This window comes from Xenopus tropicalis, chromosome 8 (assembly GCF_000004195.4).
Source record: "Xenopus tropicalis strain Nigerian chromosome 8, UCB_Xtro_10.0, whole genome shotgun sequence".
NCBI lineage: Eukaryota > Metazoa > Chordata > Amphibia > Anura > Pipidae > Xenopus > Xenopus tropicalis.
Window position 1 is genome coordinate 67,180,977 of NC_030684.2, and position 25,771 is coordinate 67,206,747.

General features: G+C 37.8%; 1 protein-coding gene across 2 annotated transcripts in view; it reads left to right on the forward strand.

Annotated features, from left to right (window-relative positions):
- Positions 1-46: 46 nt before the first annotated feature.
- The window catches only part of dock11 (dedicator of cytokinesis 11), a 146,791-nt gene continuing 121,066 nt past the window's right edge, over positions 47-25,771 (forward strand). For both annotated transcript variants that reach the window (XM_031891416.1, XM_031891417.1), the window contains exons 1-5: positions 47-263; positions 21,887-22,003; positions 22,081-22,170; positions 24,771-24,853; positions 25,571-25,640. In XM_031891416.1, coding sequence (XP_031747276.1) covers positions 162-263; positions 21,887-22,003; positions 22,081-22,170; positions 24,771-24,853; positions 25,571-25,640 — 462 coding nt within the window. In that variant the 5' untranslated portion in view covers positions 47-161. The remainder of the gene's footprint in view (positions 264-21,886; positions 22,004-22,080; positions 22,171-24,770; positions 24,854-25,570; positions 25,641-25,771) is intronic.

The window sequence follows — 25,771 nt, forward strand, 5'->3', positions numbered from 1 at the left end:
ATGCAAGCGAAAGGGAGAGGCAGGAGTGGGAGGAGCCGCACTGAGGCCCCGCCCTGTAACACACGCACTGTCACTCAGCAGCCGCTCAGCCTGACAGCGAGGAGGGAGAGACGGGGGCTCTGGCACTTGTACCCGGCACTTGGCACACAGTAGCAGCCAATATGTCTGAAGTGAGAAAATTCACCAAGCGCTTAAGCAGACCGGGAACCGCAGCGGAGCTGAGGCAGAGCGTGTCCGAGGCAGTGAGGAGCTCCGTTATACTGGTAAGAGCAAGGCTGGTACCTGCCGGGCATCCCGACTGTAACTTCCTGCCATAGTGCCATAGGGACCCCCACTGTGCGCCAGTGCCCAGCCCGCCCCCGCCCAGGCTCCATTGCTAAGCTTGTGGGAAACGGGGCCACAACCGTGACATGATGCACAGGAAGTTTGCTACATGCTGCGGTCACTTGTGCAACCCTGTTCCGCTCTCATCTGGGCTTGTGCCGGGCGGGGTAGGGCTCTATAGGTCTGGGCTCAGGGGAGCTGCTTGCTGGCAGGGGGCACAGGGAGGCACAGGGAACTGAGGCTCACAAATCCCGGTCCTTTCTTCTGATGGTGAAGGCCACACCCTAGGAACCTTGGCTCTGATCAGACTTCTCTCTACAGCCCCATCTTAGAGGAGTTATGCAAAAATACTGCCCATTTCTTATTCCAGTGAAGCATTAAAACTTCCTCTACTTTTTCATACTGATGCCAAGTTACTGCCCTTGCTTCTTATAGTGATGCCAAATACTAATACCGAGATACTACTCCTTCCTTTTCATACTAATGCCAAGATACTACTCCTTCCTTCTCATACTAATGCCAAAATACTACTCATTTTTTCTTATACTAATTGTAAAATACTACACCTTCCTTCTCATATTAGTGCAAAGATACTACTCCTTCCTTCTCATACTGATGCCAATATACTTATCCTTCCTTCTCATCCTAATGCCAGGATACTACTCCTCCCTTCTCATACTAATGCCAATATACAGTGGAGGAAATAATTATTTGACCCCTCACTGATTTTGTAAGTTTGTCCAATGACAAAGAAATGAAAAGTCTCAGAACAGTATCATTTCAATGGTAGGTTTATTTTAACAGTGGCAGATAGCACATCAAAAGGAAAATCGAAAAAATAACTTTAAATAAAAGATAACAACTGATTTGCATTTCATTGAGTGAAATAAGTTTTTGAACCCCTACCAACCATTAAGAGTTCTGGCTCCCACAGAGTGGTTAGACACTTCTACTCAATTAGTCAACCTCATTAAGGACACCTGTCTTAACTAGTCACCTGTATAAAAGACCTGTCCACAGAATCAATCAATCAAGAAGACTCCAAACTCTCCAACATGGTAAAGACCAAAGAGCTGTCCAAGGATGTCAGAGACAAAATTGTAGACCTGCACAAGGCTGGAATAGGCTACAAAACCATTAGCAAGAAGCTGGGAGAGAAGGTGACAACTGTTGGTGCGATTGTTCGAAAATAGAAGGAGCACAAAATGACCATCAATCGACCTCGCTCTGGGGCTCCACGCAAGATCTCACCTCATGGGGTGTCAATGATTCTGAGAAAGGTGAAAAAGCATCCTAGAACTACACGGGAGGAGTTAGTTAATGACCTCAAATTAGCAGGGACCACAGTCACCAAGAAAACCATTGGAAACACATTACACCGCAATGGATTAAAATCCTGCAGGGCTCGCGAGGTCCCCCTGCTCAAGAAGGCACATGTGCAGGCCCGTCTGAAGTTTGCCAATGAACACCTGAATGATTCTGTGAGTGACTGGGAGAAGGTGCTGTGGTCTGATGAGACCAAAATAGAGCTCTTTGGCATTAACTCAACTCGCTGTGTTTGGAGGAAGAAAAATGCTGCCTATGACCCCCAAAACACCGTCAAGCATGGGGGTGGAAACATTTTGCTTTGGGGGTGTTTTTCTGCTAAGGGCACAGGACAACTTATTCGCATTAACGGGAAAATGGACGGAGCCATGTATCGTGAAATCCTGAACGACAACCTCCTTCCCTCTGCCAGGAAACTGAAAATGGGTCGTGGATGGGTGTTCCAGCACGACAATGACCCAAAACATACAGCAAAGGCAACAAAGGAGTGGCTCAAGAAGAACCACATTAAGGTCATGGAGTGGCCTAGTCAGTCTCCGGACCTTAATCCAATAGAAAACCTATGGAGGGAGCTCAAGCTCAGAGTTGCACAGAGACAGCATCGAAACCTTAGGGATTTAGAGATGATCTGCAAAGAGGAGTGGACCAACATTCCTCCTAAAATGTGCGCAAACTTGGTCATCAATTACAAGAAACGTTTGACCTCTGTGCTTGCAAACAAGGGTTTTTCCACTAAGTATTAAGTCTTTTTTTGTTAGAGGGTTCAAAAACTTATTTCACTCAATGAAATGCAAATCAGTTGCTATCTTTTATTTAAGGTTATTTTTTCGATTTTCCTTTTGATGTGCTATCTGCCACTGTTAAAATAAACCTACCATTGAAATGATACTGTTCTGAGACTTTTCATTTCTTTGTCATTGGACAAACTTACAAAATCAGTGAGGGGTCAAATAATTATTTCCTCCACTGTACTTCCCCTTCCTTCTCATACTAATGCCAAGATACTACTCCTTCCTTCTCATACTAATGCCAAGATACTTCCCCTTCCTTCTCATCCTAATGCCAAGATACTACTCCTTCCTTATCATACTAATGCCAGGATACTACTCCTTCTTTCTCATACTAATGACAAAATACTTCTCCTTCCTTGTCATACTAGTGCAAAGATACTGCTACTTCCTTCCCATCCTAATGCTACTCCTTCCTTCTCATACTAATGCCAGATACTACTTCTTCCTTCTCACACTAATGCCAATACACTTTCCCTTCCTTCTCATACTAATGCCAAGATACTACTACTTCCTTCTCATCCTAATGCCAGGATGCTACTCCTTCCTTCTCATAGTGATGCCAAGATAGTTATCCTTTCTTCTCATACTGATACCAGGATACTGCCCCTTGCTTCCCATAATGATGCCAAGACACTACAAGTTTTTTTCTCATAGTGATGCAAAAATACTTCCCCTTTCTTCTCATACTGACGATGCCAAGGTACTTACTCCTTCTTCCCATAGTGATGCCAAGATTCTGTCCCTTCCTTCTTTACTGATGCCAATATACTGTCCCTACCTGCACATTGTGATGCCATGATATTGTTCCCTTCTCTGACTTGTTTCATAGTTATACCAAAAATATTTAACCATCCATCTGTGAGTCACATAGTGCTACCCTCCCTTTGCCTTAGTGCATCACAGTAGCTGGAGATTCTTACCCACCTCAGGGCTTCAAAATTGATGACCCCATACTTGTGATTCCATTATGTCATATAACTGTTAATGTGTGTTACCTGTTTCTAACATTAGTGGTTTCATTGTTGTTCCATTCTGTATCAGCATACCTGTACAAGAGCAGCTTTCAGCTACAAAGTAACTTCTCTCTCACAGTGTTTCACAAGTTCAAAGTAGTCAATTGTTTGTGTGTCAGATAAAATAAATAATAGTATCTGTAGGAAAAATACATGATAGGCTAGCCAAATTGTGCTGAACTACAATAAAGGAAATATGTGAGTTAGAAGCAGTATGTGACTATGAGCCATTGTGGTTATCTGCTGCATCACATACTGTATACCCCCGGGATTATATCATGATAGCCAATTGGTGAAGGGCAAGTTCCTATAAACTACACCTACATCTTGCATTCCAAAAAAAAAAAAGGTTTAAGTACATAGTGGCTACATCAGTAAGAAATATAGATTTGTACCAAACCTGGTCAAAACTGTTTTTTTGTGGGGGGGGGGTTGCATGAGAATATTTGCTGTTTCATCACAATGCTTCTCATAAACCCATACATTCCCAGGGAAGTAGACCATTTCGTCATATGGTGAAAATGTTTTATTCCCCAGTGTTTAGGGTCCTTAAAGTGGAACTGTCACCCAGACATAAAAAGCTGTATAATAGAAGCCCTTTTCAAATTAAACATGAAACCCAAAATATTTTTTTTATTACCACATCCATACCCATTATAAAAGCATTTAAAAATCCTAGCTGTCAGTCATATATTGCCTGCCCCGCCTCTATGCCTTAGGCATAGAGGTGTGGCAGTCAGTTACTTTCACTTTCAATTCAGAACTTCTTAGATGTCACTGCACTCCTCACATTTCCCCTCCCTCCTCACCATGTAATTTTGTAGCCAGTGCATGGGCATGGTTATCGGGTGCCCCCATACTGGCACAGAAACAAGGTTTTGGCAGGATGCAATGCCTGCTTTGATAACAGTGTCCACAAAATGGCACCTGCCTGCTTGCTGCAATTGTGAATTCCAAGGCTGAAGAAAATAAGATTAAAATCATTTATACAGTGTAAGTAAAGTTTATTTTGCTTGACAAACACAATAGAAAACAATTTAGAATTATTTCTTACGGTGACAGGTCCCCTTTAAGTGAATTTGCTGTGGGGCACAGTAACTTCTAGTTAGGACACTGCAAAATGAGAATATGGGCTTAAAAGTTTGGATGGAACAGCAGTCAGATGAGGTGACTGCTCTTACTTTACCTTTTAACCCTGTTACTTATTGTTATGGTAGTCAGTAGTTTCTAGCAGCAGCCTTTCATTACTGACATGTTCAGAAAGTTCGCCTGAATAGCTTGTTGCGAAACGTGCATCTGCATTTTGTTACCTGATGTACCTACTAGCCACAGCCGTGTTGAGGTATATATGATGTTAGTAGTAGGCACGTCTGCTGAGGGCAGGCCCGGATTTGTGGCAAGGCCACAAAGGCCTGGGTCTAGGGCGGCACAAACTTAGGGGCGACATGTGCCCTGCCGCAGCATAATTTTGAAATTTTGCTCCCATATGGGGTGTTCACGCATGTGCGCTTGCGGGGGGGTGGCCTCAGGGCACCCGGGGCTATAGGGCTATAATCGCTGGCTGAGGGCTATAATTGATTGATTAATTAATTTGTTGTGCGATGTTCTGTAGCTTGTGGGGAGTCATGACAATATATCTGTTAGCCACAGCCGTGCCGAGGTATATGTGATGTCAGTAGTTGGCACAACTGTTGAGCACGATTTGTGAATCGGTGAGAACTGGTTATTACTACAACAAATTTGATGCTGTAGTGGTGTGATGTAGTCGCAGCAGCTTTAAATTTGATGTGTTGAGTGAATGTGAGCTGTGCAAAGATAAATGTACATTTTGACTGTTAAGATTGCCAACACCTAACAATAATAATATAAAAGGAACCAGCTGTGCCATTATATAGTCAATTTAACTCACTATCAATTTTGGCCTGATGCCGATAGATTATGGGGAATTCACCCTAAAAGATAGGAATAACGCCTTAGTTAGCTGGACAAAATCTAAATCATTATATAGGCGCGACGAGTTGTTACATGAATGATACCAGTTGAATAACTGATTGAAGCAATTTGAAATGCTATTCCTAGCACCAAGATAAATTGATTACAACTGAATGCTGTAACATTGCAACATAAGTGGCATTATAGTTGGTTACATTTTGCTATAAGCAACAGACCCATTAATAGATACAAGTTAGGCTAACATTATAATTTCCTACTTTTTCTTTACTATTTTTTAAATTAAAGGTCTTGAAATGTTTGCATGAAATCAGGTGTACCAATAAGTTGTGTTTCTTGAAATATATTTATCCTAATTAAACTACACATTGTGCGCCCAGCAATACACTATAGTGCAAGGTTTCCTTCCTTTACTATGTTCAGAAAATTTACTATCCAGTAATGCACTTTGAGGTCTTTATTTACTGGATAACTATTTCTGTTATTTCTAGTATTTAAAATTCTGTGATTCTGAGTTAAAGTCACTGTCAAATTTGTACAGGCAGCTTAGTTGATTGTCATAGCATCTGGGCATGGAATGCCCTTGGGAAAGGCTTAGTTTCCACAGACCCTGCTGTGACTTTTTTTGATTACAGACTGTCCAAGCTGAAAACCTTTTCTGCAAATGCCCCTTCTTAACAGGTGGATGGGGCATCCAGCAGATGCAGAGAGGAACAGAAGACTCACACTGCATATCTCAATGTGCTGAATAGCAATCTGTGTGGATAGTCAGATCACATCATTTCCAAATCAGCAACATGCATGTTTACACCATATCATGAAAGTTGGACTACATATTTTCACCTTAAGGCTAATGCCCCATGGAGCGAGTTAGTCGGCCGCAATAGATCTCTACAGCAGGCAACTAACCTTTCCAAAATGCCTTTCCACTGGCAACAATAGGAGTCACCAGTGGAAAGGCCTACTTATCGCTTTGACTTTACAAAGTCACATGAAGTTGCCTGCAGGAGGAAATGTTGCGAGATTTTGCAAAGCTGAAGTGATGTGTAGGCCTTTCCACTGGCGACTAGAGGTCTTTCACAGGCGACGAATTTGCTCTGTGGGACATTTGCCTTAGGGGTACTGGCACACAGGGAGATTTGTCACCCGTAGTATATCTGTGCTGCCGTGGATGGCAAAACTCAAGAAAATGCCTTCCCCTTCATTTACCCTTGGATCGCCGCAAGTAAAACATATTACTTGTTGCAACCCAGCTTAATTTCAGGAAATTGCTTTTTTTAGTATTTTTTAATGTGCCAGTACCCTAGTTGTATATCTTGGTCACGTTGGAAAAGGCTACAAACTGCATTAAGCACTGCAAAGTCCTAACTCACATGAGCAGGGCAATGGCAGCAATGTGCAAGCAAATGGAACTGATGCTGCAAACATTTCCAAATATGCTGCACTCCCTAGCTGTTGTTTATCACTTACATATATCAAAACATTACCAACCAATGATGTACAGTGAGACTTTGACTCATTAGAAGGCAGCAGTGGAGGGGTTAAAAGGTAATAACGAGTAAGGATGTGGGTTTACAATGTTTCCAACTCAAGATAACCTCAGGTACAAAAGTGAGGTATCACCTTTGTGATACAGGTGTGTTATTATGAAAGTTTACATTTTTTTTCTTTCAAGTACTGCCAAGCACACATAGTTACATAGTAGTTACATAGTTACATAGGGTTGAAAAAAGACCAGAGTCCATCAAGTTCAACCCATCCAAGTAAACCCAGCACACACAACCCACACCTACCAATCTATACACTCACATACATAAACTATATATACAACCACTAATACTAACTGTAGATATTAGTATCACAATAGCCTTGGATATCTAATCTAAAGGGGTGACCTCTGGTGCATTGATTGTTTTTATTGGAAAAAAGAACATCCCCTATCTGCCTATAATCCCCTCTAATGTACTTGTACAGAGTAATCATGTCCCTTCGCAAGCCCCTCTTTTCCAGAGAAAACAACCCCAACCTCGACAGTCTAACCTCATAGCTTAAATCTTCCATCCCCTTTACCAGTTTAGTTGCATGTCTCTGCACTCTCTACAGCTCATTAATATCCTTCTTAAGGACTGGAGCCCAAAACTGCACTGCATACTCAAGGTGAGGCCTTACCAAGGGGCAAAATTATGTTCTCATCCCTTGAGTCAATGCCCTTTTTTATACAAGACAGCGCTTTATTTGCTTTAGTAGCCACAGAATGACACTGCCTGGAATTAGACAACTTGTTATCTACAAAAACCATTAAGGATACCCCCAACAAACTACCATTCAGTAGATAGTTCGCGTTTATATTATTTCTACCAAAGTGCATAACTTTGCACTTATCAACATTGAACATCATTTTCCAGTTTGCTGCCCACAAACCCCCACTATACCAGCAGTACTAAACTTATTAGTTACTAGCATGCACTAGTGTCACACTGGGCAGTGTGATTCTTTTATAGGCTGCAGTACAGTTCATTTACACTTTAGCCTATAGAAGGATTATTCCTCCTTCTAGAAACAGTAACACCAACAATTAAGTGTTTTAAAGTAAATATAATACAAGGTACTTTTGCCCTCCACTGGTAAAACTGATTTGTTTGCGTCAGAAATACAACTATAGTTTATATAAATAAGCTTATGTGTAGCAACAGATGCAATTAAAATAGGGCTAAATGGAGCAGATTAAATAACAGCTCTGTAAAACACCATTATCTTCTATCTGACCTAAGCCTTTTCTCCTTTGAATGGCTTACTCAACTGCTACAGATTCATTTTTTGGTGTTACTGTTTCTTACAGCCCCTTGGAACATAAAGAGTTAGTGCTTTCTCTTGCAACTCCAATACAATGTAGGTAATTTTGTAGGTAAATACCCAGGGGAGGAACAGTCGGGCAGGGGGAGCGCCAACAAGGGTCGGATCTGGGCCGCCGGGGACCACCGCGATTTTTCCCGGTGTCCCAGCGGCCCAATCCGAACCTGAGGCTTGGGGAACTTGTGTAAAGAAAGTATATTGTGCGTCTAATAATAGATATTAGATAAGAGCTTTAGTTCTCCTTTAAATGATAAATGGCTATCTCTGATATCACATGATATTTAAACTGGCAGTATACACACACATGCACCCATTTAACCTTTATAATAAATAGAAGAGTTATAGAAATTAACTCTTTAATCTATGACTAGGTTGAAAATACTGAGAATAGAATTTAGAGCTAGAGAGCTACATTTTTATGATTCTATTAAATCATTTACGAACTTTCATTCACGGGAGCACTTGATGCCATTAGGAGGTAATTTGCCTGGAATGTTAAAATGTCTAAATCATTGCATCTGAATGCAAATGTCCTAATAGTGACTATGTTAATAAATAATAAAAGGTCTTGAAAGCTTAAAGCTATTTACTGGCGTTAAATGGGAGCAAAATCATAAATCAAAAAGCAGAAACAACGCAATTCACAAGTGCCTGAATTCCAGGTTTTCTAAATGCCATCCTATGCCCAATTGCTTTTTCTTATTGTTAAAACATTATAACAAACTATTATACCGTCTTTCTGAATCTTGATGTTATTATCACCTGAAATATGGAGTTAATAACTCCAAAAACACGCAAAATGTGGGTCTTCAGGTTGTGGAGTGACTACAAAGTGATGAAATGTTTTGAACTCCCCTATTATTTCTTACTCAAAATCCAGATTTACTGCACTTTGGTGGATTCCCCTTACTGTTACACAAACACATGTTTTGCTCAGAGTTTTCCGCTCTGCCACTGTACTTTTACTAGGAGCCGTGGTTGCTGGTAGTACATACAGTAGACTCCATTATAAGCAAATAATTCCAATTTTTTTAAATGATTTCCTTTTTCTCTGTAATAATAAAACAGTAACTTTTACTTCATCCCAACTAATATAGACTCAATCATTATTGGAGGCAAAACAAGCCCATTGGGTTTATTAATTATTTAAATATTTTTTTAGCAGACTTAATCCAAATTATGGAAAGATCCCTTATGCGGAAAACCCCAGGTCCTGAGCACTCTGGATAACAGGTCCAATACCTGTATTACATATTGTTATCTACGTGCTTTAACTTAGTATACAATTAGCCTTTTGAAATAAAGGATGTTTTTCTTTGGAATTCTGACTGATAAAAGTACTGCAGAGTTGTAAAGCAACAGCATTATTTTGTCATGAAGCATTTTTCAGTTTGCATGATCCTGAGATTGAAGAATCATGTGATGTTTTCTAACTTTATACTGAAAACCAGCATGTCAGCTTCAACTACAGTATTATCTTAACAATTCCATCTTAGCAACTTAAACTAAATAGACAAATAAATAGACAATAAACCACTAAATAGACAATAAACCACCTACAGCAGTGCAGTAAAACAAATGCTGATATGATTAAAGAGCTAAATTTTAACATTAACAAAAACTGGACATTAAAAATTGCAGTAACGGTTTGTTTGCTAAATGGGCATAAGCACAAAGTGCAAAAAATCTTTGCAATATGCCATGTTTTTGAGCAACAATAGATTCTTTTTACTCAGGATTCTAGAGTCTTTGTGCTTAAAGGAGAAGGAAAGGCTAGGTCACTTGGGGGTGCTAAAATGTTAGGCACCCCCAAGTGACTTTAATCGCTTACCTCGTACCCTGGGCTGGTGCCCCTGTTAGGAGAAAACAGCACCAGCCCGGGGTACCTGGAGCGCTTCCTCCTTCCGGCTTCGTTTCGCTGCGACTACACAATAGGCGCATGCGCAGTAGAGTGAAAAGCCGTCTTCTCTGTTAAAGTTCGTCTTTTCACTCTACTGCGCATGCGCGCGCGAGCGATACAGGAAGTAGGAAGCGCTACAGGTACCCCTGGCTGGTACTGTTCTCTCCCAACAGGGGCACCAACCCGGGGTAAAAGGTATGCGATTCAAGTCACTTGACTTGGCACCCCCAAGTGACTTTGCCTTTCCTTCTCCTTTAAGCAAAAAAAAAAAAAAAGCGTGCAATGCAACTTGCTATAGATTTGCTCAATGTTGACAAACTTGTTATATAAGTAAAAATACATAAGTAAATATGGCACTTGCTACCCACTGATGCGGGCATACTAGAGCATTAGGCTTCAATAACAATGGTCAGTGCCACAAGTAGTGTACAATGCATAAATGGGTTCCTGTAATTAGCAAGGCAGAAGAAACGTACAGTGCATCAGTGTACGCTGTGCCTTAGCCCATAACATGCTATCAGGATATTGGAGCTCTGAATACAAACAAATTAGTTTAATAAATTATGTTTTTTACTGGTGAACCAATATTTGTATTTTGCAATTATAAGTGAGCATTTATTTTGTATAATATATTTAAAAGAACTTTAAGGTGCAGATTTATTAACATTCTGATTTTTCATGGTTTTAGAGGTTTTTGAAACCACAAATAAATCAATTTTCTCTAAAACAATGAATGCCAATTTATTTCTTGAAACAGCCTTTTAAAAAAAAGCATGAACAAAACACATGAACACAAATGAAAGTGTTAAAAAAACCAGTGAACCTCTAAAACCACGAAACATCGAAAGATATTCCAGTTGTAAAAAGGACACCTGCCTTTGACTTCTACATGACCTCGACAGCTTTTAGATGGCATATTTTCAGATTTGTTACAATTTGGTCATAAAATAAATGTCGAAAAATTTGTGTTTTTTTTCCCCGTGACAAAATCGTATTTTTCATGAAAAAAATACAACCTTTATTAAATGCCCCTCTTAGCGATTTATTTTGTAGTCTTAAAACTGCCTTTTTTGTATTAAAAAAAAAATCTTTGCCCCTCTGTACCTGCTTTGATCTGAGATTACTAGGTTTGTCCAGCTTGGTAGCTTTGTTTCTTTTTTAGAGGATGTAAACCCCAAAATAAAATGAATAAATCTAATGAATGAAAAGATGATTCTATGCAACTTATCTATATACATTCATGTTTCAATGGTTTTAAATGTAATTTTAAATGTAATTGCAATTGCAATCTATACTTTCCTGCTGGTTCTGTCTTGGTGTAGCAGAAGTCACTCAGCCTTTCATACTTCTTTATACTTCTTTACAGCTGGCTTCTGTTAGATTGTTTTAAAAGTTAGAAGCAACAGGGCAGAGAATAGAGAGGGCACAATACTGCTTCTAATAGCTGTTATATTTACAAACAACTTTAATGCTATCCCAGGGGCATGTCTGGTTCCCCCTGATCTTTGTGTTTCTCAGGGAATGAAACACATGCTAACATATGGTTTAAAAATAACTTGGATCTGTTTTAGAGTTTTTCCTTTAGAGTTTAGGTACTGAATTTGCTGGCAGTTAAAATACAATTTTAACCACAATTTGCAAAATTCTGTGTATTTAAAATGTCTCTGGCACTGCACACACAATTCAGTGCTGAAAAAATGTTCCTCCTTAGCCAAATGAAACCTTCTACAGGCCATATCATGTATCTCTTTTTTTTGGATGTATAGGATCATGAGAAAACATATTCTATCACTCTGGTAGGTCTCACAATACAGATCAGCACTTTTCTCACCCAGAGTATTGTAACTCCATTATTTACACTTTTATTATCACAAAAAATTAGTTTTCAAAGTTATACCCTGTTGTGCTACCCTTTTATTTATAAACATGTTCCTCCTTTTACTTCTACAGAATAACAAACCGTACCCGGCCCCCTTCTCCATCTGCTTTCATATAAATCCACACTTTGTACCCAACACCTACCTAAGAGCCAACAGAGGGCAGGGATTTATATGCAATATGTAATAGATGAAGCAGACCTCTGGGCCCCCTTGTGGCTGTTGGGTCTGCTTCATCTATTGTTATGCTATTGCAGTATACAGAATATCTATGTGCAGGGCATATGGGCATTTGCAGTTTGCATAACAAGATTTTATTGCAAAATACAATATTTTATTCTTTGTAAATCTTTTTAATTAATTTATAACTTTGTAATTACGTTGCACCATTTTTTTCTTCTAGGGGTGCACCAAATCTGCTATTTTGGGATCTGGCCAACCCCAAATCCTTTGTGAAAGATTCGGCCAAATACCGAACCCAATCCTAATTTGCATATGCAGATTAGGCCACGGAGGGGTTAAAGAGAACCACACAAAAAATGTTGATGTGACAAAAAGTCATGTGATTTTAAGGATCCAGATTTGGTTCGGTCAGGCTTGTGGATTTGGCCAGATCCGAAACCTGCCAAATCTTGGCCAAATACCGAACCAAATACTGGATTCAGTGCATCCCTAGTATTGTCAGACAATACATTCTGGGTTTCTAAACTCTGCAGTTTGCCTTGCGACTAAATTTGCACAAAATATATCACTGTTGAGGTGCCAAAGTAGGATGTGTGTTTTTAAACACCTTTACCCTTAAAGGAAAGTAAAACTAAAAATAAAAAATCTATTCTACCCTGCCCCTGAAGCTTCTCCTGCATCGCCGTATCGCCTTTTTTCAAATAACCGGAACCCAAGTTTTAATAGGTATTTTCTAATAAAGCATTCAAAATAATAAATGGTTTGCAGGATAGGGCAATTATTGGGGCAGGGTAAAATAGATTTTTCACTTAAACATTTTTAGTGTTACTTTTCCTTTAAGGCCATGGCCAGATGAGCTACAGCCTCTTAGCACTTAATATATATGAGAAAACAACTTAGATTTTATTGTCAGCTGACAGCTAGTCCTTAACATTGCACAGCTTATCCTATTGAGCGCAAGAGAATACAGATGTTTAAGGGGCTAGCCTGCCCCCTCATTATCTACCCAACAATCTGTGTGAATACTGCTACAGTTTAACTTGTGCAGAAATTGCTAAGCCAGCTATTTCTGCCAAGAGAACACCCCTTGTATACCTTAAGGAAACCTGCAGTTCACAATACATCGGTGCAGTTACACTGCATGTAGATGTTCTGCATTTCTGTCTAAGGCTGCCAGTCTGTTCATGTGATTACAAAGAGCTCTAAGACACATCAATAAAATGATTAAACACAGTCACTGCTTGCCTGGAAGCTACCATGTGTTCTGTGGTGACCCACTAAAAAGACCTCACCAGTAAGTCTAAGAATGTTAGATTGAATAGGCTGTATGTATTTAGGGTTACAATGGCTGCCATGTTTGCCAGGGACTTTATTACAGCCCTTTTTAATGAAGAATGTACTATATATCCTCTAATTTAAAGGGACAACAACATTCCATAATGTGCCCTTTTAATGTCTACATTTAGTTTTTTTATGTAACATAATTTGGTTCTATGCAATATCAAACTGCTTAAATTTTCCATAAAGAACTGTAAAATATGTGTGTTCAGTTTAAAGAATTCATAACATGCACACAATTTGCTAATGCAGATACAAATAAGTGTCTGTATTGGTAAATTGCACAAAAGTTGTCAGTAGCCACAAGATACGAGCAGAAATGCCCTAATTAACACTGTACACCAAAGTGCAAGCTGCAGTAAGGTACAAGAGTGCAACTGCAAGCTGTGTTGGATACAACTTAGGGGGCCATTTACTTTCAGATTCAGATTTCGAAAAAAACTTCGTTGAGGTCATGTAGAAGTGAATGGCAGTTGTCCCTTCCTATCCCTGGAGAATCCTTCTTTGCTTCAAAACTTAAGAGGTTTTCAGATTTTTGACACTGGTTTTTTTGTGCGATAATTGGAAAAAGTATAAGTTTCAGTGTGCAGTCTTTTCCTGCACTTACTTTTTCAGTTCAGACTTTTTAGTAAATGTCAGACATTACTGAAAATGAGTTTATTTGAATTTTTAAAAGAGAGTTTAGTAAATCTACCCCCTAGTGTTTGTCTGCAATTACTTTGGAATTTGGAGGAAAGCACTGCACCATGGGAAAAAAATATGGTAAATTGCATCCAGAACAGTGCTTCATGTAGTTGTTCTGTAGATGAGCCCTTCTGTGTTTTATTCATATGTTCATATCCTAATCCTAATATGTTTTCCTTAGTACTGTTGAATAACCGTGAGAGATAATTAATAATTTTAAGAATACAAGAGCAATGCACAAGGTACAAAAATGTACGCAAAATGGTCTTGCCCTTGAGTGGTGCAGAAAGTGGCATGCATCCACATTGCTGCATTAGATAGTAATTGCTGTGGATGCAACTTGGCATGTGCTTGCAATTAATCCATACACTTTGATGCAACTGCATTGAAAATTTTCATTGTTGGGATGACATAATTTATGACGTTTGGCATCAAAATTATATCTGCACTGACTGATGCATCCATTGATGTAAGCCACTGTGATAGACACGAGTTCTATTAAAGAATGGTGTACACTCTATATTAGCTCTATGTCTGTGGCAAGCTTTGCTAGAATGCAATGCAACTGAACTTTGCGGTAGTAAATGACCCTTAAATGTTTCAAGGGCTCATTTACATCTGCAAGTGCAGTGGGCAACTTTTGCTTTTCCCCACAGTGAGTTGACATAACACCACTTTCTTATAAAGTACTTGCATCAAAATGCACTTCTTGAACTTCCATATAGTTGCGCTTGGTGCTGCTCAGTCCTTCCTGCATTCCATTCCGAATCAGGCTCTGCTGCACCTATTGAAGCCAGGAAACGCCATAGCTGGCCCCCTCCTCCAGACCGGGTGATAGCTCCAGGTTTTCCTCAGCGCCCAGCATAAAAATAAACAGCACAGATGTGGTGAAAGAATAGGACACACGTCACTTGCACAACGAACATAGGAAATGTTGCAAACGTTGGAAATGACGCCAGGTAGACTTAAAAAATATTTGGAACAATTACACCCAAGTTGTGACTAAGTGCACGCACAGTTGCGTCCATTTTGGCAAATCAGACATAACAGTGGCAGGCGCAGTGCACTTGAATCAGAGAATCACCCGTTTGCATCCAAAATGATGCAAGCAATGTGTCTCTGTGAGTGAATGGGCCCTTTAATGTCTTTCAGTAATAATCAAGGATGGCAGCTCAAAACTCTTATTGTCCTGGACTTTTGTTTCTATCAAATATAGTCCACACCTGGGCCTTACTTCAGTTTAAATAAAAACACTAGCAAAATTACAGTTTAGGATTACAGGCACCTGTAAACAGTAATGTTTTATAAACATCTGCTTTGTTTCTATCTCACTATTCATAATCAGGGCAGTTGGAATGCCATGTTGACATTATGTGGAAATAGCAGCATTTGTCCACATTTGTATGCAACCTGCATAGTTTGAGACATTGTGATCTACAATAGCTAAAAGCAAAAAAAAAAAAAAAGCAGAAACTTTTCCAAGATTTGCTATGCAACAAAACTGTTATATATCTGAATCCAACAATTTGGCAGCTAAAACTTGTCGAGATCATGTAGCAGTCAATGGCAAATGTCCCTTCCCTTCCTTGGAGGATCCTGCTTTGCTTCGAAACTTTAGAGGTTTTTGGATTTTCAACACTGTTTTTTTTGTTCGTCAGTTCAGAAAAGTAGAGGTTTCAGTGTGACAATTCGAAAAAGTTGCAGTTTCGCAACTTTTCCCCGGCATGCAGTTCTTCAGTTCAAACTTTCTAGTAAATGTCAGACATTCGTGGAAATGACTTTATTTGTATTTTTAAAAATTAAAAAATGAGACAAGTTAGAGTTTTTGAAAAATCTGCCCCTAAGTCTACTAAAAATCATAAAAAAAACATTAAATAAACCCAAAAATACTTAAATGTGAATTATTTGCTTAAAATGGTGTACTATGGGAGACAGCCTTCTTGTAATTCAGAGCTTTCTGAATTTCGGGTTTCTAGATGCACCTTTCCATACCTGTAATAAATGCAAAAAAATGTATTATGCATTATATGTATATTATGTGTTTTCTTAATTTTTTTATCAGTATATAAATATCTAGGAGTATTTAACATTGCCAGTGAAACCACAGACTAGAAGTTTCCAAGCTGTATAGAATTCATTTTTTTTTCATAGCCATGTTTTTCTTTTTTAGGAAAGTCCCCCTGTCTCGGTTACTATTTAGTATATACATTTAGTTATGGCAGATGAGGAGTATGTAGTTTGATGGATCTACCTGATGATATTTTCCATGCTAATGTCACCTTTGTTGTTGCTCCTCATTTAACTTTACCAAACAGATCTTTGTACTTTCTGCCAGCAGTAATCTAAATATTTTATTTATTTCAGAATTGCATACTGTAGTTCTCTTTTACGAGGTATAGGTTCTCCACATTATATATTTCTTTTTAGAGCTGGTTGCACCAAACTATACCCTGTAATCAAGATAAGGTCTAACCAGTGATATATGCATATACTTATTATATATACTAATTTCATTTTGCTTTTGCAACACACCACCATATTATGTATCATTTGATAGTTATAAAATGTGCAGGGTTGTACCCTACAGGGGGTGCAAGGGTTACAACTAAAGAAGTTGCAAAGATTGCTACCAGGCAACAAGGTACAGAAAATAGATCTTTCCTCAAACACAAAGGAAACTTTATTGCTACAAATACAGTATTCCCACTTCACAATTTGCTATTTTCATCTTTTCATTCTGGGGAAAGGTCTTAAAGTGATACTGACACTAAAAAACAACTCCGCAAAATATGAATGTACATAAAAAGTTGCCTATAGGTCATGTTGATTGATTTTCGCTGAGAGATTTGCTTTTGTAAATAATTGTTACTTGAAGTTCCTAAACCTGACTGTTTTGCCAACCTGACTGTCTCTTGTCAGCCTGTCAGTTATAGCTTCTAATGCTAACGGCCTCCTGCTGGACAAATATGGCAGCCCCCTTATAGGGGAACATGGGGGATCAGACAGGTAATATAAAAGCATCGGGCAAATACTTTTATGGCAAAAATGAAGGTCATGCAAAGACAATGTTATGATAGATGTAAAAAAAGGTTTAATTTCTGGTGTCAGTATCTCTTTAAATATCTGTTCAGGTCAGTGAACACTATGAATCAAAATATGGTTAACAAAAGGGCCTATTTTGCTCTGAAACCTAATCTCCTCTTTAACTGTTTTGCATAGCCCTGGGTGGGGGTAACACTACAGCTTACAGCCTAGTGGCAACCCAGTGGTACCCAACAGAACAATGGCAAAGTGGAGAAAAGCCTCTGATTTATAAATAGTTATTATAGAATTCACAAACTGGTGCCATATGCAATGGAGACATTAATGTTTACCATGTGAATACTAGAAAATTCTTACAGTATAATGAAGGTTGTCACTCACACTGTCAATATGAGGAGGCCCTTGTGTTGAGATGAATTTTAAGGTTAAACGTATCACTTCCTCTTTTGTCAGGAAATGTGGTTATGAAGTTTGTCACATTTTTCATCCAACAGATTTCCTTGTCAGCCCACAGCTAGGCTCTTCTTCATATCCTCACTGCACTTTCAAACTGCATGGGTTAGGGAAGTATAATGATTACCGTGGGCACTGTTTAAAAATAAGAATGCTAGCTCCATTAGATCACTAGATCAGAATGGGAAACAAATCAAATATACATTTTACACACATTTTCTTTAAACAGATATAAAGCAAGGTTACCATCTCTTGAAAAATCAGAGATAGTTTTAATAAATTAAGGTTGCTGGGCTTCACCATTTGCAAACTGATTAGATTTATTCTAAACACAGTGAAAAGTGTAAGAAAAACACAAATACACAAGTATTGTAGAAATGATACCTATATTGGCTAACAATAAAAATACATTGCAAGCTTTCGGAGCTCTAAGGCCCCTTCATCACAAAAAAAAAAAAAAAAATTGAAAAATGTGAAAAAGTGTGAAATTCATCCACAAATTGCCATATCTTTTTACTCAATATGCATTTTTTTTCTCATAATTCCAGTGTCATTTTGTCAGATTCAGATCATACACAAATCAATGACTTGCTTTTGTATATCATTCTCAAGTTGGGCACATGTTTTCTTGCTGCATTTGTGTGTTAATGGCATCACTTCTAGTATGGGACTCCAATAATGGTATTAGTATCAAATTCACTCGAAAAAATTAGGTGTGTAGATGCAGCACATTAAGGGAATGGTAATTCCATACCTGGAATTACCGACAGCTCAGGGCTGTCCATTTAGCCCTGTAGATTGCACTTACAAAAAAAAAAAACCTTTGGAGCAGGCTGAACTGTCTCAGTGATGCTTGGACGCAGGCCCGGACTGGCAATCAGGGAATTTTGGCAAATGCCAGAGAGGCTGCTGTAAGATACCATAGCCAGTCGGTATTAATTGGGCTGGTGGGGGACTGTTTGGGGCTCTGTGTACTTGAAATGCCAGGGCCTATTTTGAATCCCAGCCTGAACCTGCTTGCTGCTAAGAAAGTGCATAGAAAAGTACCATTGTAAATAGAATGCAAGTTGGTACAATTTTGCCTCCACATTTTACTGCATAATCCTTGTGTTCATAAATGGTCCCTAATTAGTGCAGCCCTGATAGCTGTATTTTCTAGTCCCTGATTTAATATTTATTTCAAGTAAATTAGTGCATAAAGCCTTCTTTTTCCATTATTTTTGCATTTATTTTTGTGAGAAAGCTATGTTTGCACAGTCATCAGGAATGGTTAGCATACTGTGCTTTCAAATCTTCTTCGGGATGTTGTTGTTGTTGGGCCATGGGGAATGATGTTCAATGTGGTTTGATTTCATGCATTCACAATAACAGTAGGTTATTTATCCAGGCACTGGGAACTGGTTAACTGGATCTTCAAACCAATAAAAATCTTCCAGAGACAAAGATCCAATTACTTACAAAATGAGGGCCAGCTGGTAACTATGGATTAGTAAGCAGCTCCGAGGCATGGCTGCCAATGGCAGAGAAATATTTTGAACTGAATCAAAAGTTATCAGCATGTAAGTGTTATTGTAACGAATGGTATGTCAACCCTAGTGGTAGTTGCCATGTTGGGTGCCTCTGCACAGTGTTCTTGCCAATTTTCAATGTTATTAACCATGGAAATTTCCTCAGCAAAAAGATTTCACTTATGCATAAAAATTAGTAATAATAAATATAAATGTAGTCCAAAGCTTCCATTGTAATGGTTTTTGTTGTGCTTTTCTATATACTGCCCGAGCTTTAGAATAAAAAATCCTTCCTTTGATGAACCCACAGTACTAAGGGTTGAGATGAGAGACAGTAAGATGAATATGGCTTTTAGACACATTAGGGGCTATTAAAATGTATAAATCCTTAATGCAGAGCTGTACTCATCAATTTTAAGTCACTCAAATCATTTACAGTACTGCAGTAACTGAAAGCTATTATAACTTACATGGAACAACAATGGAATCCTGTTTCATATTTTATTGTACAGGTATGGGACCTGTTATCCAGAATGCTTGGGACCTGGGGCTTTCCGGATAAGGTATCTCTCCGTAATTTGGATCTCTGTGCCTTTAGTCTATTAAAAAATCATTTTAACATTAATTAAACCCAGTAGGATTGTTTTGCCTTTAATAAAGATGAGTTATATCTTAGTTGGGATCAAGTACAAGGTACTGTTTTATTATTACAGAGAAAAAGGAAATAATTTTTAAAAATTAGAATTATTTGCTTATAATGGAGTCTATGGGAGATGGGCTTTTCTTAATTTGGAGCTTTCTGGATAATGGGTTTCCGGAGAACGGGTCCCATACCTGTATTAGGAAATTTGTAATAAATTCTTTTACATATATTCACTGTATTTGATATCCACAAAGGTACTGATATGGAATCTATTATTGCAAATGCTTGTTACTTGTGTTCTTCTGGATAAGGGATCTTTACATCAGAGCACTATACTTAATCATTTAAATAAAATTAAAATGTATTGTTTTTTCACACCATGGATTTATGCTAGCTTAGTTAACATCAAGGACAAGGTACAGGTATGGGACCTGTTATCCAGAATGCTTGGGACCTGGGTTTTCCAGAAAAGGGATCTTTTTGTAATTTGGATTACCATACTATAAGTCTACTTATAAATCATTTAAACATGAAATAAACTTAAAATGTTTATTTTCTCTCCTGTATTGATTAATCATATCTTAGTTAGGATCAAATACAAGGTACTGTTTTATTATTACAGAAAAAATTTAATAATTTTGAATTATTTGATTCAAATGGAGACTATGGGAGATGGCCTTCCCATAATTTGGAGCTTTCTGGATAATGGGTTTCCACATAATGGCTCCCATACTTGTACTGTTACTAGAGAAAATAAAAATCAGTCAAAATGATTGATTATTTAAGGACAATATGGGAAAGGCAACTAATCCTCTGTGACTGGCTTTATAACATTCTCCAGATTGTGAGATTATCTCTTCCCGTTCAGTAGATGCTTGTCTAGCTCTGATACTTGTTTATTATAAATTGAAAACATTGAAAACCCAAAAAAACATATGAAAAGCAAATTGGACAGTGTGATCTATTTAGTGGAATATTCTGTTCTTTTATCCATTAGTTTAGTTGCACTTTTATGGACACTGGTTGCGGCTCAAAATGTTGATAAATTTTCAAATTAAGGGCTAATTTGGAAAGCAAAAGAAATCAGATACTTTGCATACTTAAGTCTATGTACTTTTTAATACTCAGTATTGTGTATTCCCTAGCCAGATCAGATCAATATTGTTTACTTCAGCTAAATCAGTTATCCACATATCTCCAAGCACCACTAGATAATTTTTCATCAAGGATTCAATTAAAAAGCTATCAGTGCACTAAAATTTTTTTATAATTTTTTTTGTCTGGCAGGCCTGCATCTGCAAACCAGTATTTTTTTGGCAGATATTTTTACGTTATTCATTTCTGAAATTGTTTTCATTCTAGGTTAGCTGCAAAACCTTGAATGACATTTGACCAGTTAACAGCTTTAAACTATGATATTCTATTATTCTATACCATATTTATGAACACAAGGGCAAAGTACAAAATTGGGCATGCATTGACACTATTTATAAAGATACTTGTGTCATGCTTATTTACAGTTTACAGTGAGTGCCCTTTGAGCCTGCTCTGATTAAGTATACACAAGTGCACACACTGATGCAAGGGAACCGTATAAATTCCTTTAGTCTGGACCTGGTGGTAGTTCTAGTTATCCCCTATTGGGCCATGCCAGTAGCCTCAACTGTAGTGTTGTGAACACCTCCAATTAGCCGTTTTAGGCACCCCTCCCCTAAACTCCTCAAACTGTAAGCAATTCCCCTGAGTTTCTAGCTTCTCCTTTAGAAAGTTTGTATGTATGTATATATTTATAAAACCTGTCTCCAGCTGTTATGGGCTGTGAAGCACTGCCCTTTTGCATGACATGCAATTATTTGGTATCTATAGGATGATCAATATGTTATGATTTCAAATAGTCAGATGAGCCTTAAAAAATAAAAATAATAAAGCATTGTCCTGTGATTTTGTACTGAAATCTCATTTTATCACATCAACACTAACCAGCTATATTTTTTGGTACAGGAAAAGGCAAGAGTGGTGGAGCCGTTGGATTATGAAGCCGTCATATCCCAAAGAAAAGCTCAGATTTACAGTGATCCACACAGAGATATGCTAATGTTTCCCATGGAAGATGTGTTTGTAAGTCAATTACAAAAGTATACAAATAAATCCAAATTTGTTGAAAACTGAGACTTGATACAAGTTTGATTTGTCAGATATCCATAGTAGACCGCCAATGGAGGACAGTGCAGTCTATGGTCCCGGATGATGCAGAGAATGAGGCAAGAAGCCTGTTTGTGAAAGAGGTAAGGAGTGAAGGGAAAGGGAGGCTTACAGTCATCTGAAAAGTACCCCATGTAGTGTTTTTTATAAAGATATGTAGAGATATCAAAATGTGATCTTTATTCAAACAGTACACAATAAAGCCGATGTAATGGAACTAAAAAGAAATGCCTTACAAATTATTTATTCAATAGAATATGAACATATATGGCACTTCCTTCTGTAGAAAAAGTAATTGCAATCCTGTCTGTAATACCTGATCTTGCCCCCACTTGCAGAAACAACCACAAGTATGTGTTTCTTATAACTGTCCACCAGTCTCTGATATCGACTAGGATAAATTACTTCTTAATCCTCCATACATTACTTTATCAGCATGACAATGTTTGAGGGCTTTTTAAATCCTTGCACAGTATCTTAATGGGATTAAGTTCTGGGCTTAACTTGACCATTCCAGAATCCTCCATTTATTTTTATAGCCATTTATTTGTGGATTTACTGGAATGTTTAGAGCCATTAGAATGTTGCAAATATCCAAAAGTACCCACTTGTACAATTAATAATGATTAATGGATTCCAGGATTGTGAGCTGCCTAGGCCCTCATGCAGCAAAGCAGCGAAACCATAATATTTCCATCATGCTTGCTGATGTTGTTAAAGTTCTGTTTTGTTAGGATCTTCTGTTGAAATTCTGTTTGTCTCGTTCTGTTTATTCGAGAAGTCCTGGTCTTTGTCTAGGTGTTGGCGGGCAAACTTTACTTTTGTCCTGATATTCTTTTTGGACCACAAAGGTTTCCTTCTGGCGCACCTGTAGAACCAATAAGATCTAATTTGTCCAGCCTCGTTCTAAAGGAATGAGCTACCTGTAGGTTCTATGATGAAATTCGGAGGTTCTTAGAGACTTCTTTCAGCATCTTGCTTTCTGTTCTCTGGCTAAACCTGCTGGGATGGTCTTACCTGGGCAAGATGGCAGGAAGGTTGATCTGTCAATATTATTGAACTAAAAATCAAGTAACTGTATGTTGAAAAAGTCAGAAATCATGGGATGTACTTAGTTTTTCATATGCCTTTATTAAACCTGGATTACACATATGTAGTCAAAATCACAGTTTTATTGCAGAAAGAAAGTAAAAATTGGAAAAATAAATGCCTTGTTTTATGCTGTGTATACCTCTAACATAAAAAGCAACATTTCAGTTGCTCTGAAGGAACTTTGTTTTGGAATTCATGCATTTTGGTTAGCGTTAACAAGTAATTATGCTATTCTTCTCTCAATGGCAAAGGTAATAAAGCTCACATCTAACAGATTTAATATCCAGCCAGATGTGCATTTAGCAGGTCATATGTGTAAATGCTTCAGTTATCTCAGAGACTTTATATTTATAACTGCATTTGCTATTTTCCAGCTGCCAGCATATGCAATTATTCCTTATACCCTTGTCTTTGTGGATAATCTCTACACAATTAGCCTTCTGTACAGAATTAGTTTGGAAAGTGAAGAGTGCAAATGTGAATTGCTTCCCTAGCTGCAGAGAAATAGAACATAGCTCTATGAATCACTGTACATATTTAATGCTATGGTGGCCGTTAAAAGCTCTAACCTATCTATATTTATTTATAACATTGTTAAATGTTCTTTCATAAAGTAACAACTTGCACTTATGGCACAGATTTTCTTCAAGTGTTGTGTATACTATTTATGTCCTACAGATGGAGAAGACTAACAAGTATATCTATGAATGGGCAAAGGGCAAAGTATAAAAAGACATGCAAAACCTTTTGTCCCATTAAATTAGCTTCTTTCACCCACATACCTGAAACTTAGCATTCCCAGAATGGAGTGCAAAGGGTTGCACCTCCCTCTCTCAGTGTATGTCACTGCTTGCATTCTTGAGTGATGCGTACAGGAGGGAGAGGACATACATATCTTCTGAAAAAAATATCTTCTGAAAATAACCCTAGTTTTTGTGTTATCCAGAAAAGACAAGCCAGGAATTATGGGAGATGCACTGCAAAACCCTAACTTACTGTCTGCTTATGGTAGGCCTTAATTGTCTTGTTCCTGCCATCACTGTGCTCCATGCTTTGCACAGTATTTTTTAGCTTTAGTTGCAAGTTGCTGAGTGCAAAGTGAAGAGAACAAGAGGAGGGGCACAGTTGGTAAGTGTATTGGTTCTAAAGAGATATAACTTTCATGCCCTTAGTGCTGGGATACTTGCACCCCTGCTCGTAATACATTATCCCAATAACACTTTTTCTATCTCATATAGACTACAAAACATTCATTTCAGTAGGGACACGGCTGTGTGTGTCAAATGCATTGTTAATCTGTACATCAGCGTGGCTACTTATAGTATTAGCTACACATCATTATTCCAGCAACACAAATGATATTAGGGTGCTTGAAAATATTGCTTTGAAGCATTTCTTAGCCTTCACCTATAGGGCTTGTTTGAGAATGAACACTTCTTTGTCATGTCTTATACATTATTGGGTTGCATTGGAAAGTTCTAATTTTTAAAAATGCAACAAATAATTGCCCAAGTGGTTTCAACGTATTCTAGGTTTTTATGTTTCTTTATGTTGGTGTCTTGCTAAAATTTCCAAAATACATTTTTTGCAGTGCATAAAATATTATACCTCAGACTGGAAAGTAGTAAACTACAAATATGAGGAATACTCAGGTGATTTTCGGGCTTTGCCCTGGTAAGTAACATTCTCACCACAAATATATCCTATCTTCACCATATTACTGTTTAACGTTTTTGCTATTTAAGCAAAGAAAGGATGACTATGAAAGATACTTACTATAAAGAAATGAAAATATACATATATAGTTACTCATTCTAAACTATTACATATATGAGTCGGGTGATTGATTAGTTGTACCTAGAAATCAACTCAAATGTGACACCTTGCATTTTTTATATTGTTCCCTGCTCTATCTGTAAACATGAAAACAAATATTTACCAAGATAATACTTGAAACCTGTTATCCACAAAGCGCCTAATAATGGGAAGGTCATCCCCCATAGACTCCATTTTTATTAAATGATTTTCTTTTCTGTTACTCTACTCCTCTACTACATTCCATTTCCTTGTCTTGGTCTATTCCAATTTTGTTCAATTTTGTTCGCTTTCTCAGTAATATTAAAACAGTGCCTTGTACCTGATGATAGCTAAGCTGCATGGAGCCATATTAGTGGCAAAACAATCCTATTGGGTTTATTTAATGTTTAAAGGATTTTTTTTAGCAGACTTAAGGTTTGGAGATCTAAATTATGGGAAGACCCCTTGTAAATCTGTAAATCCCCAACATTTTGGATAACAGCTTTTATACCTATACTGCTAAATATATAGAATATAATATATAGAATGTAATAAGATATCATTTCTGATTTTTGACACTTTTTTGTCACTTAGCAAATCATTTCGCCCAGAAAAGATTCCAAATCACATATTTGAAATAGATGAAGATTTTGATAAAGATGAGGTAAGGCAAATACAGTAGCTTCAGATTTTCTTCTCTGGTCCTATAAAACAAGGAATCCTACCATACAAATAAAAACAGCAATTGAAATAATGAGTTTTTTATTGTGTGTGCATATATCAAAAACTTTTAAA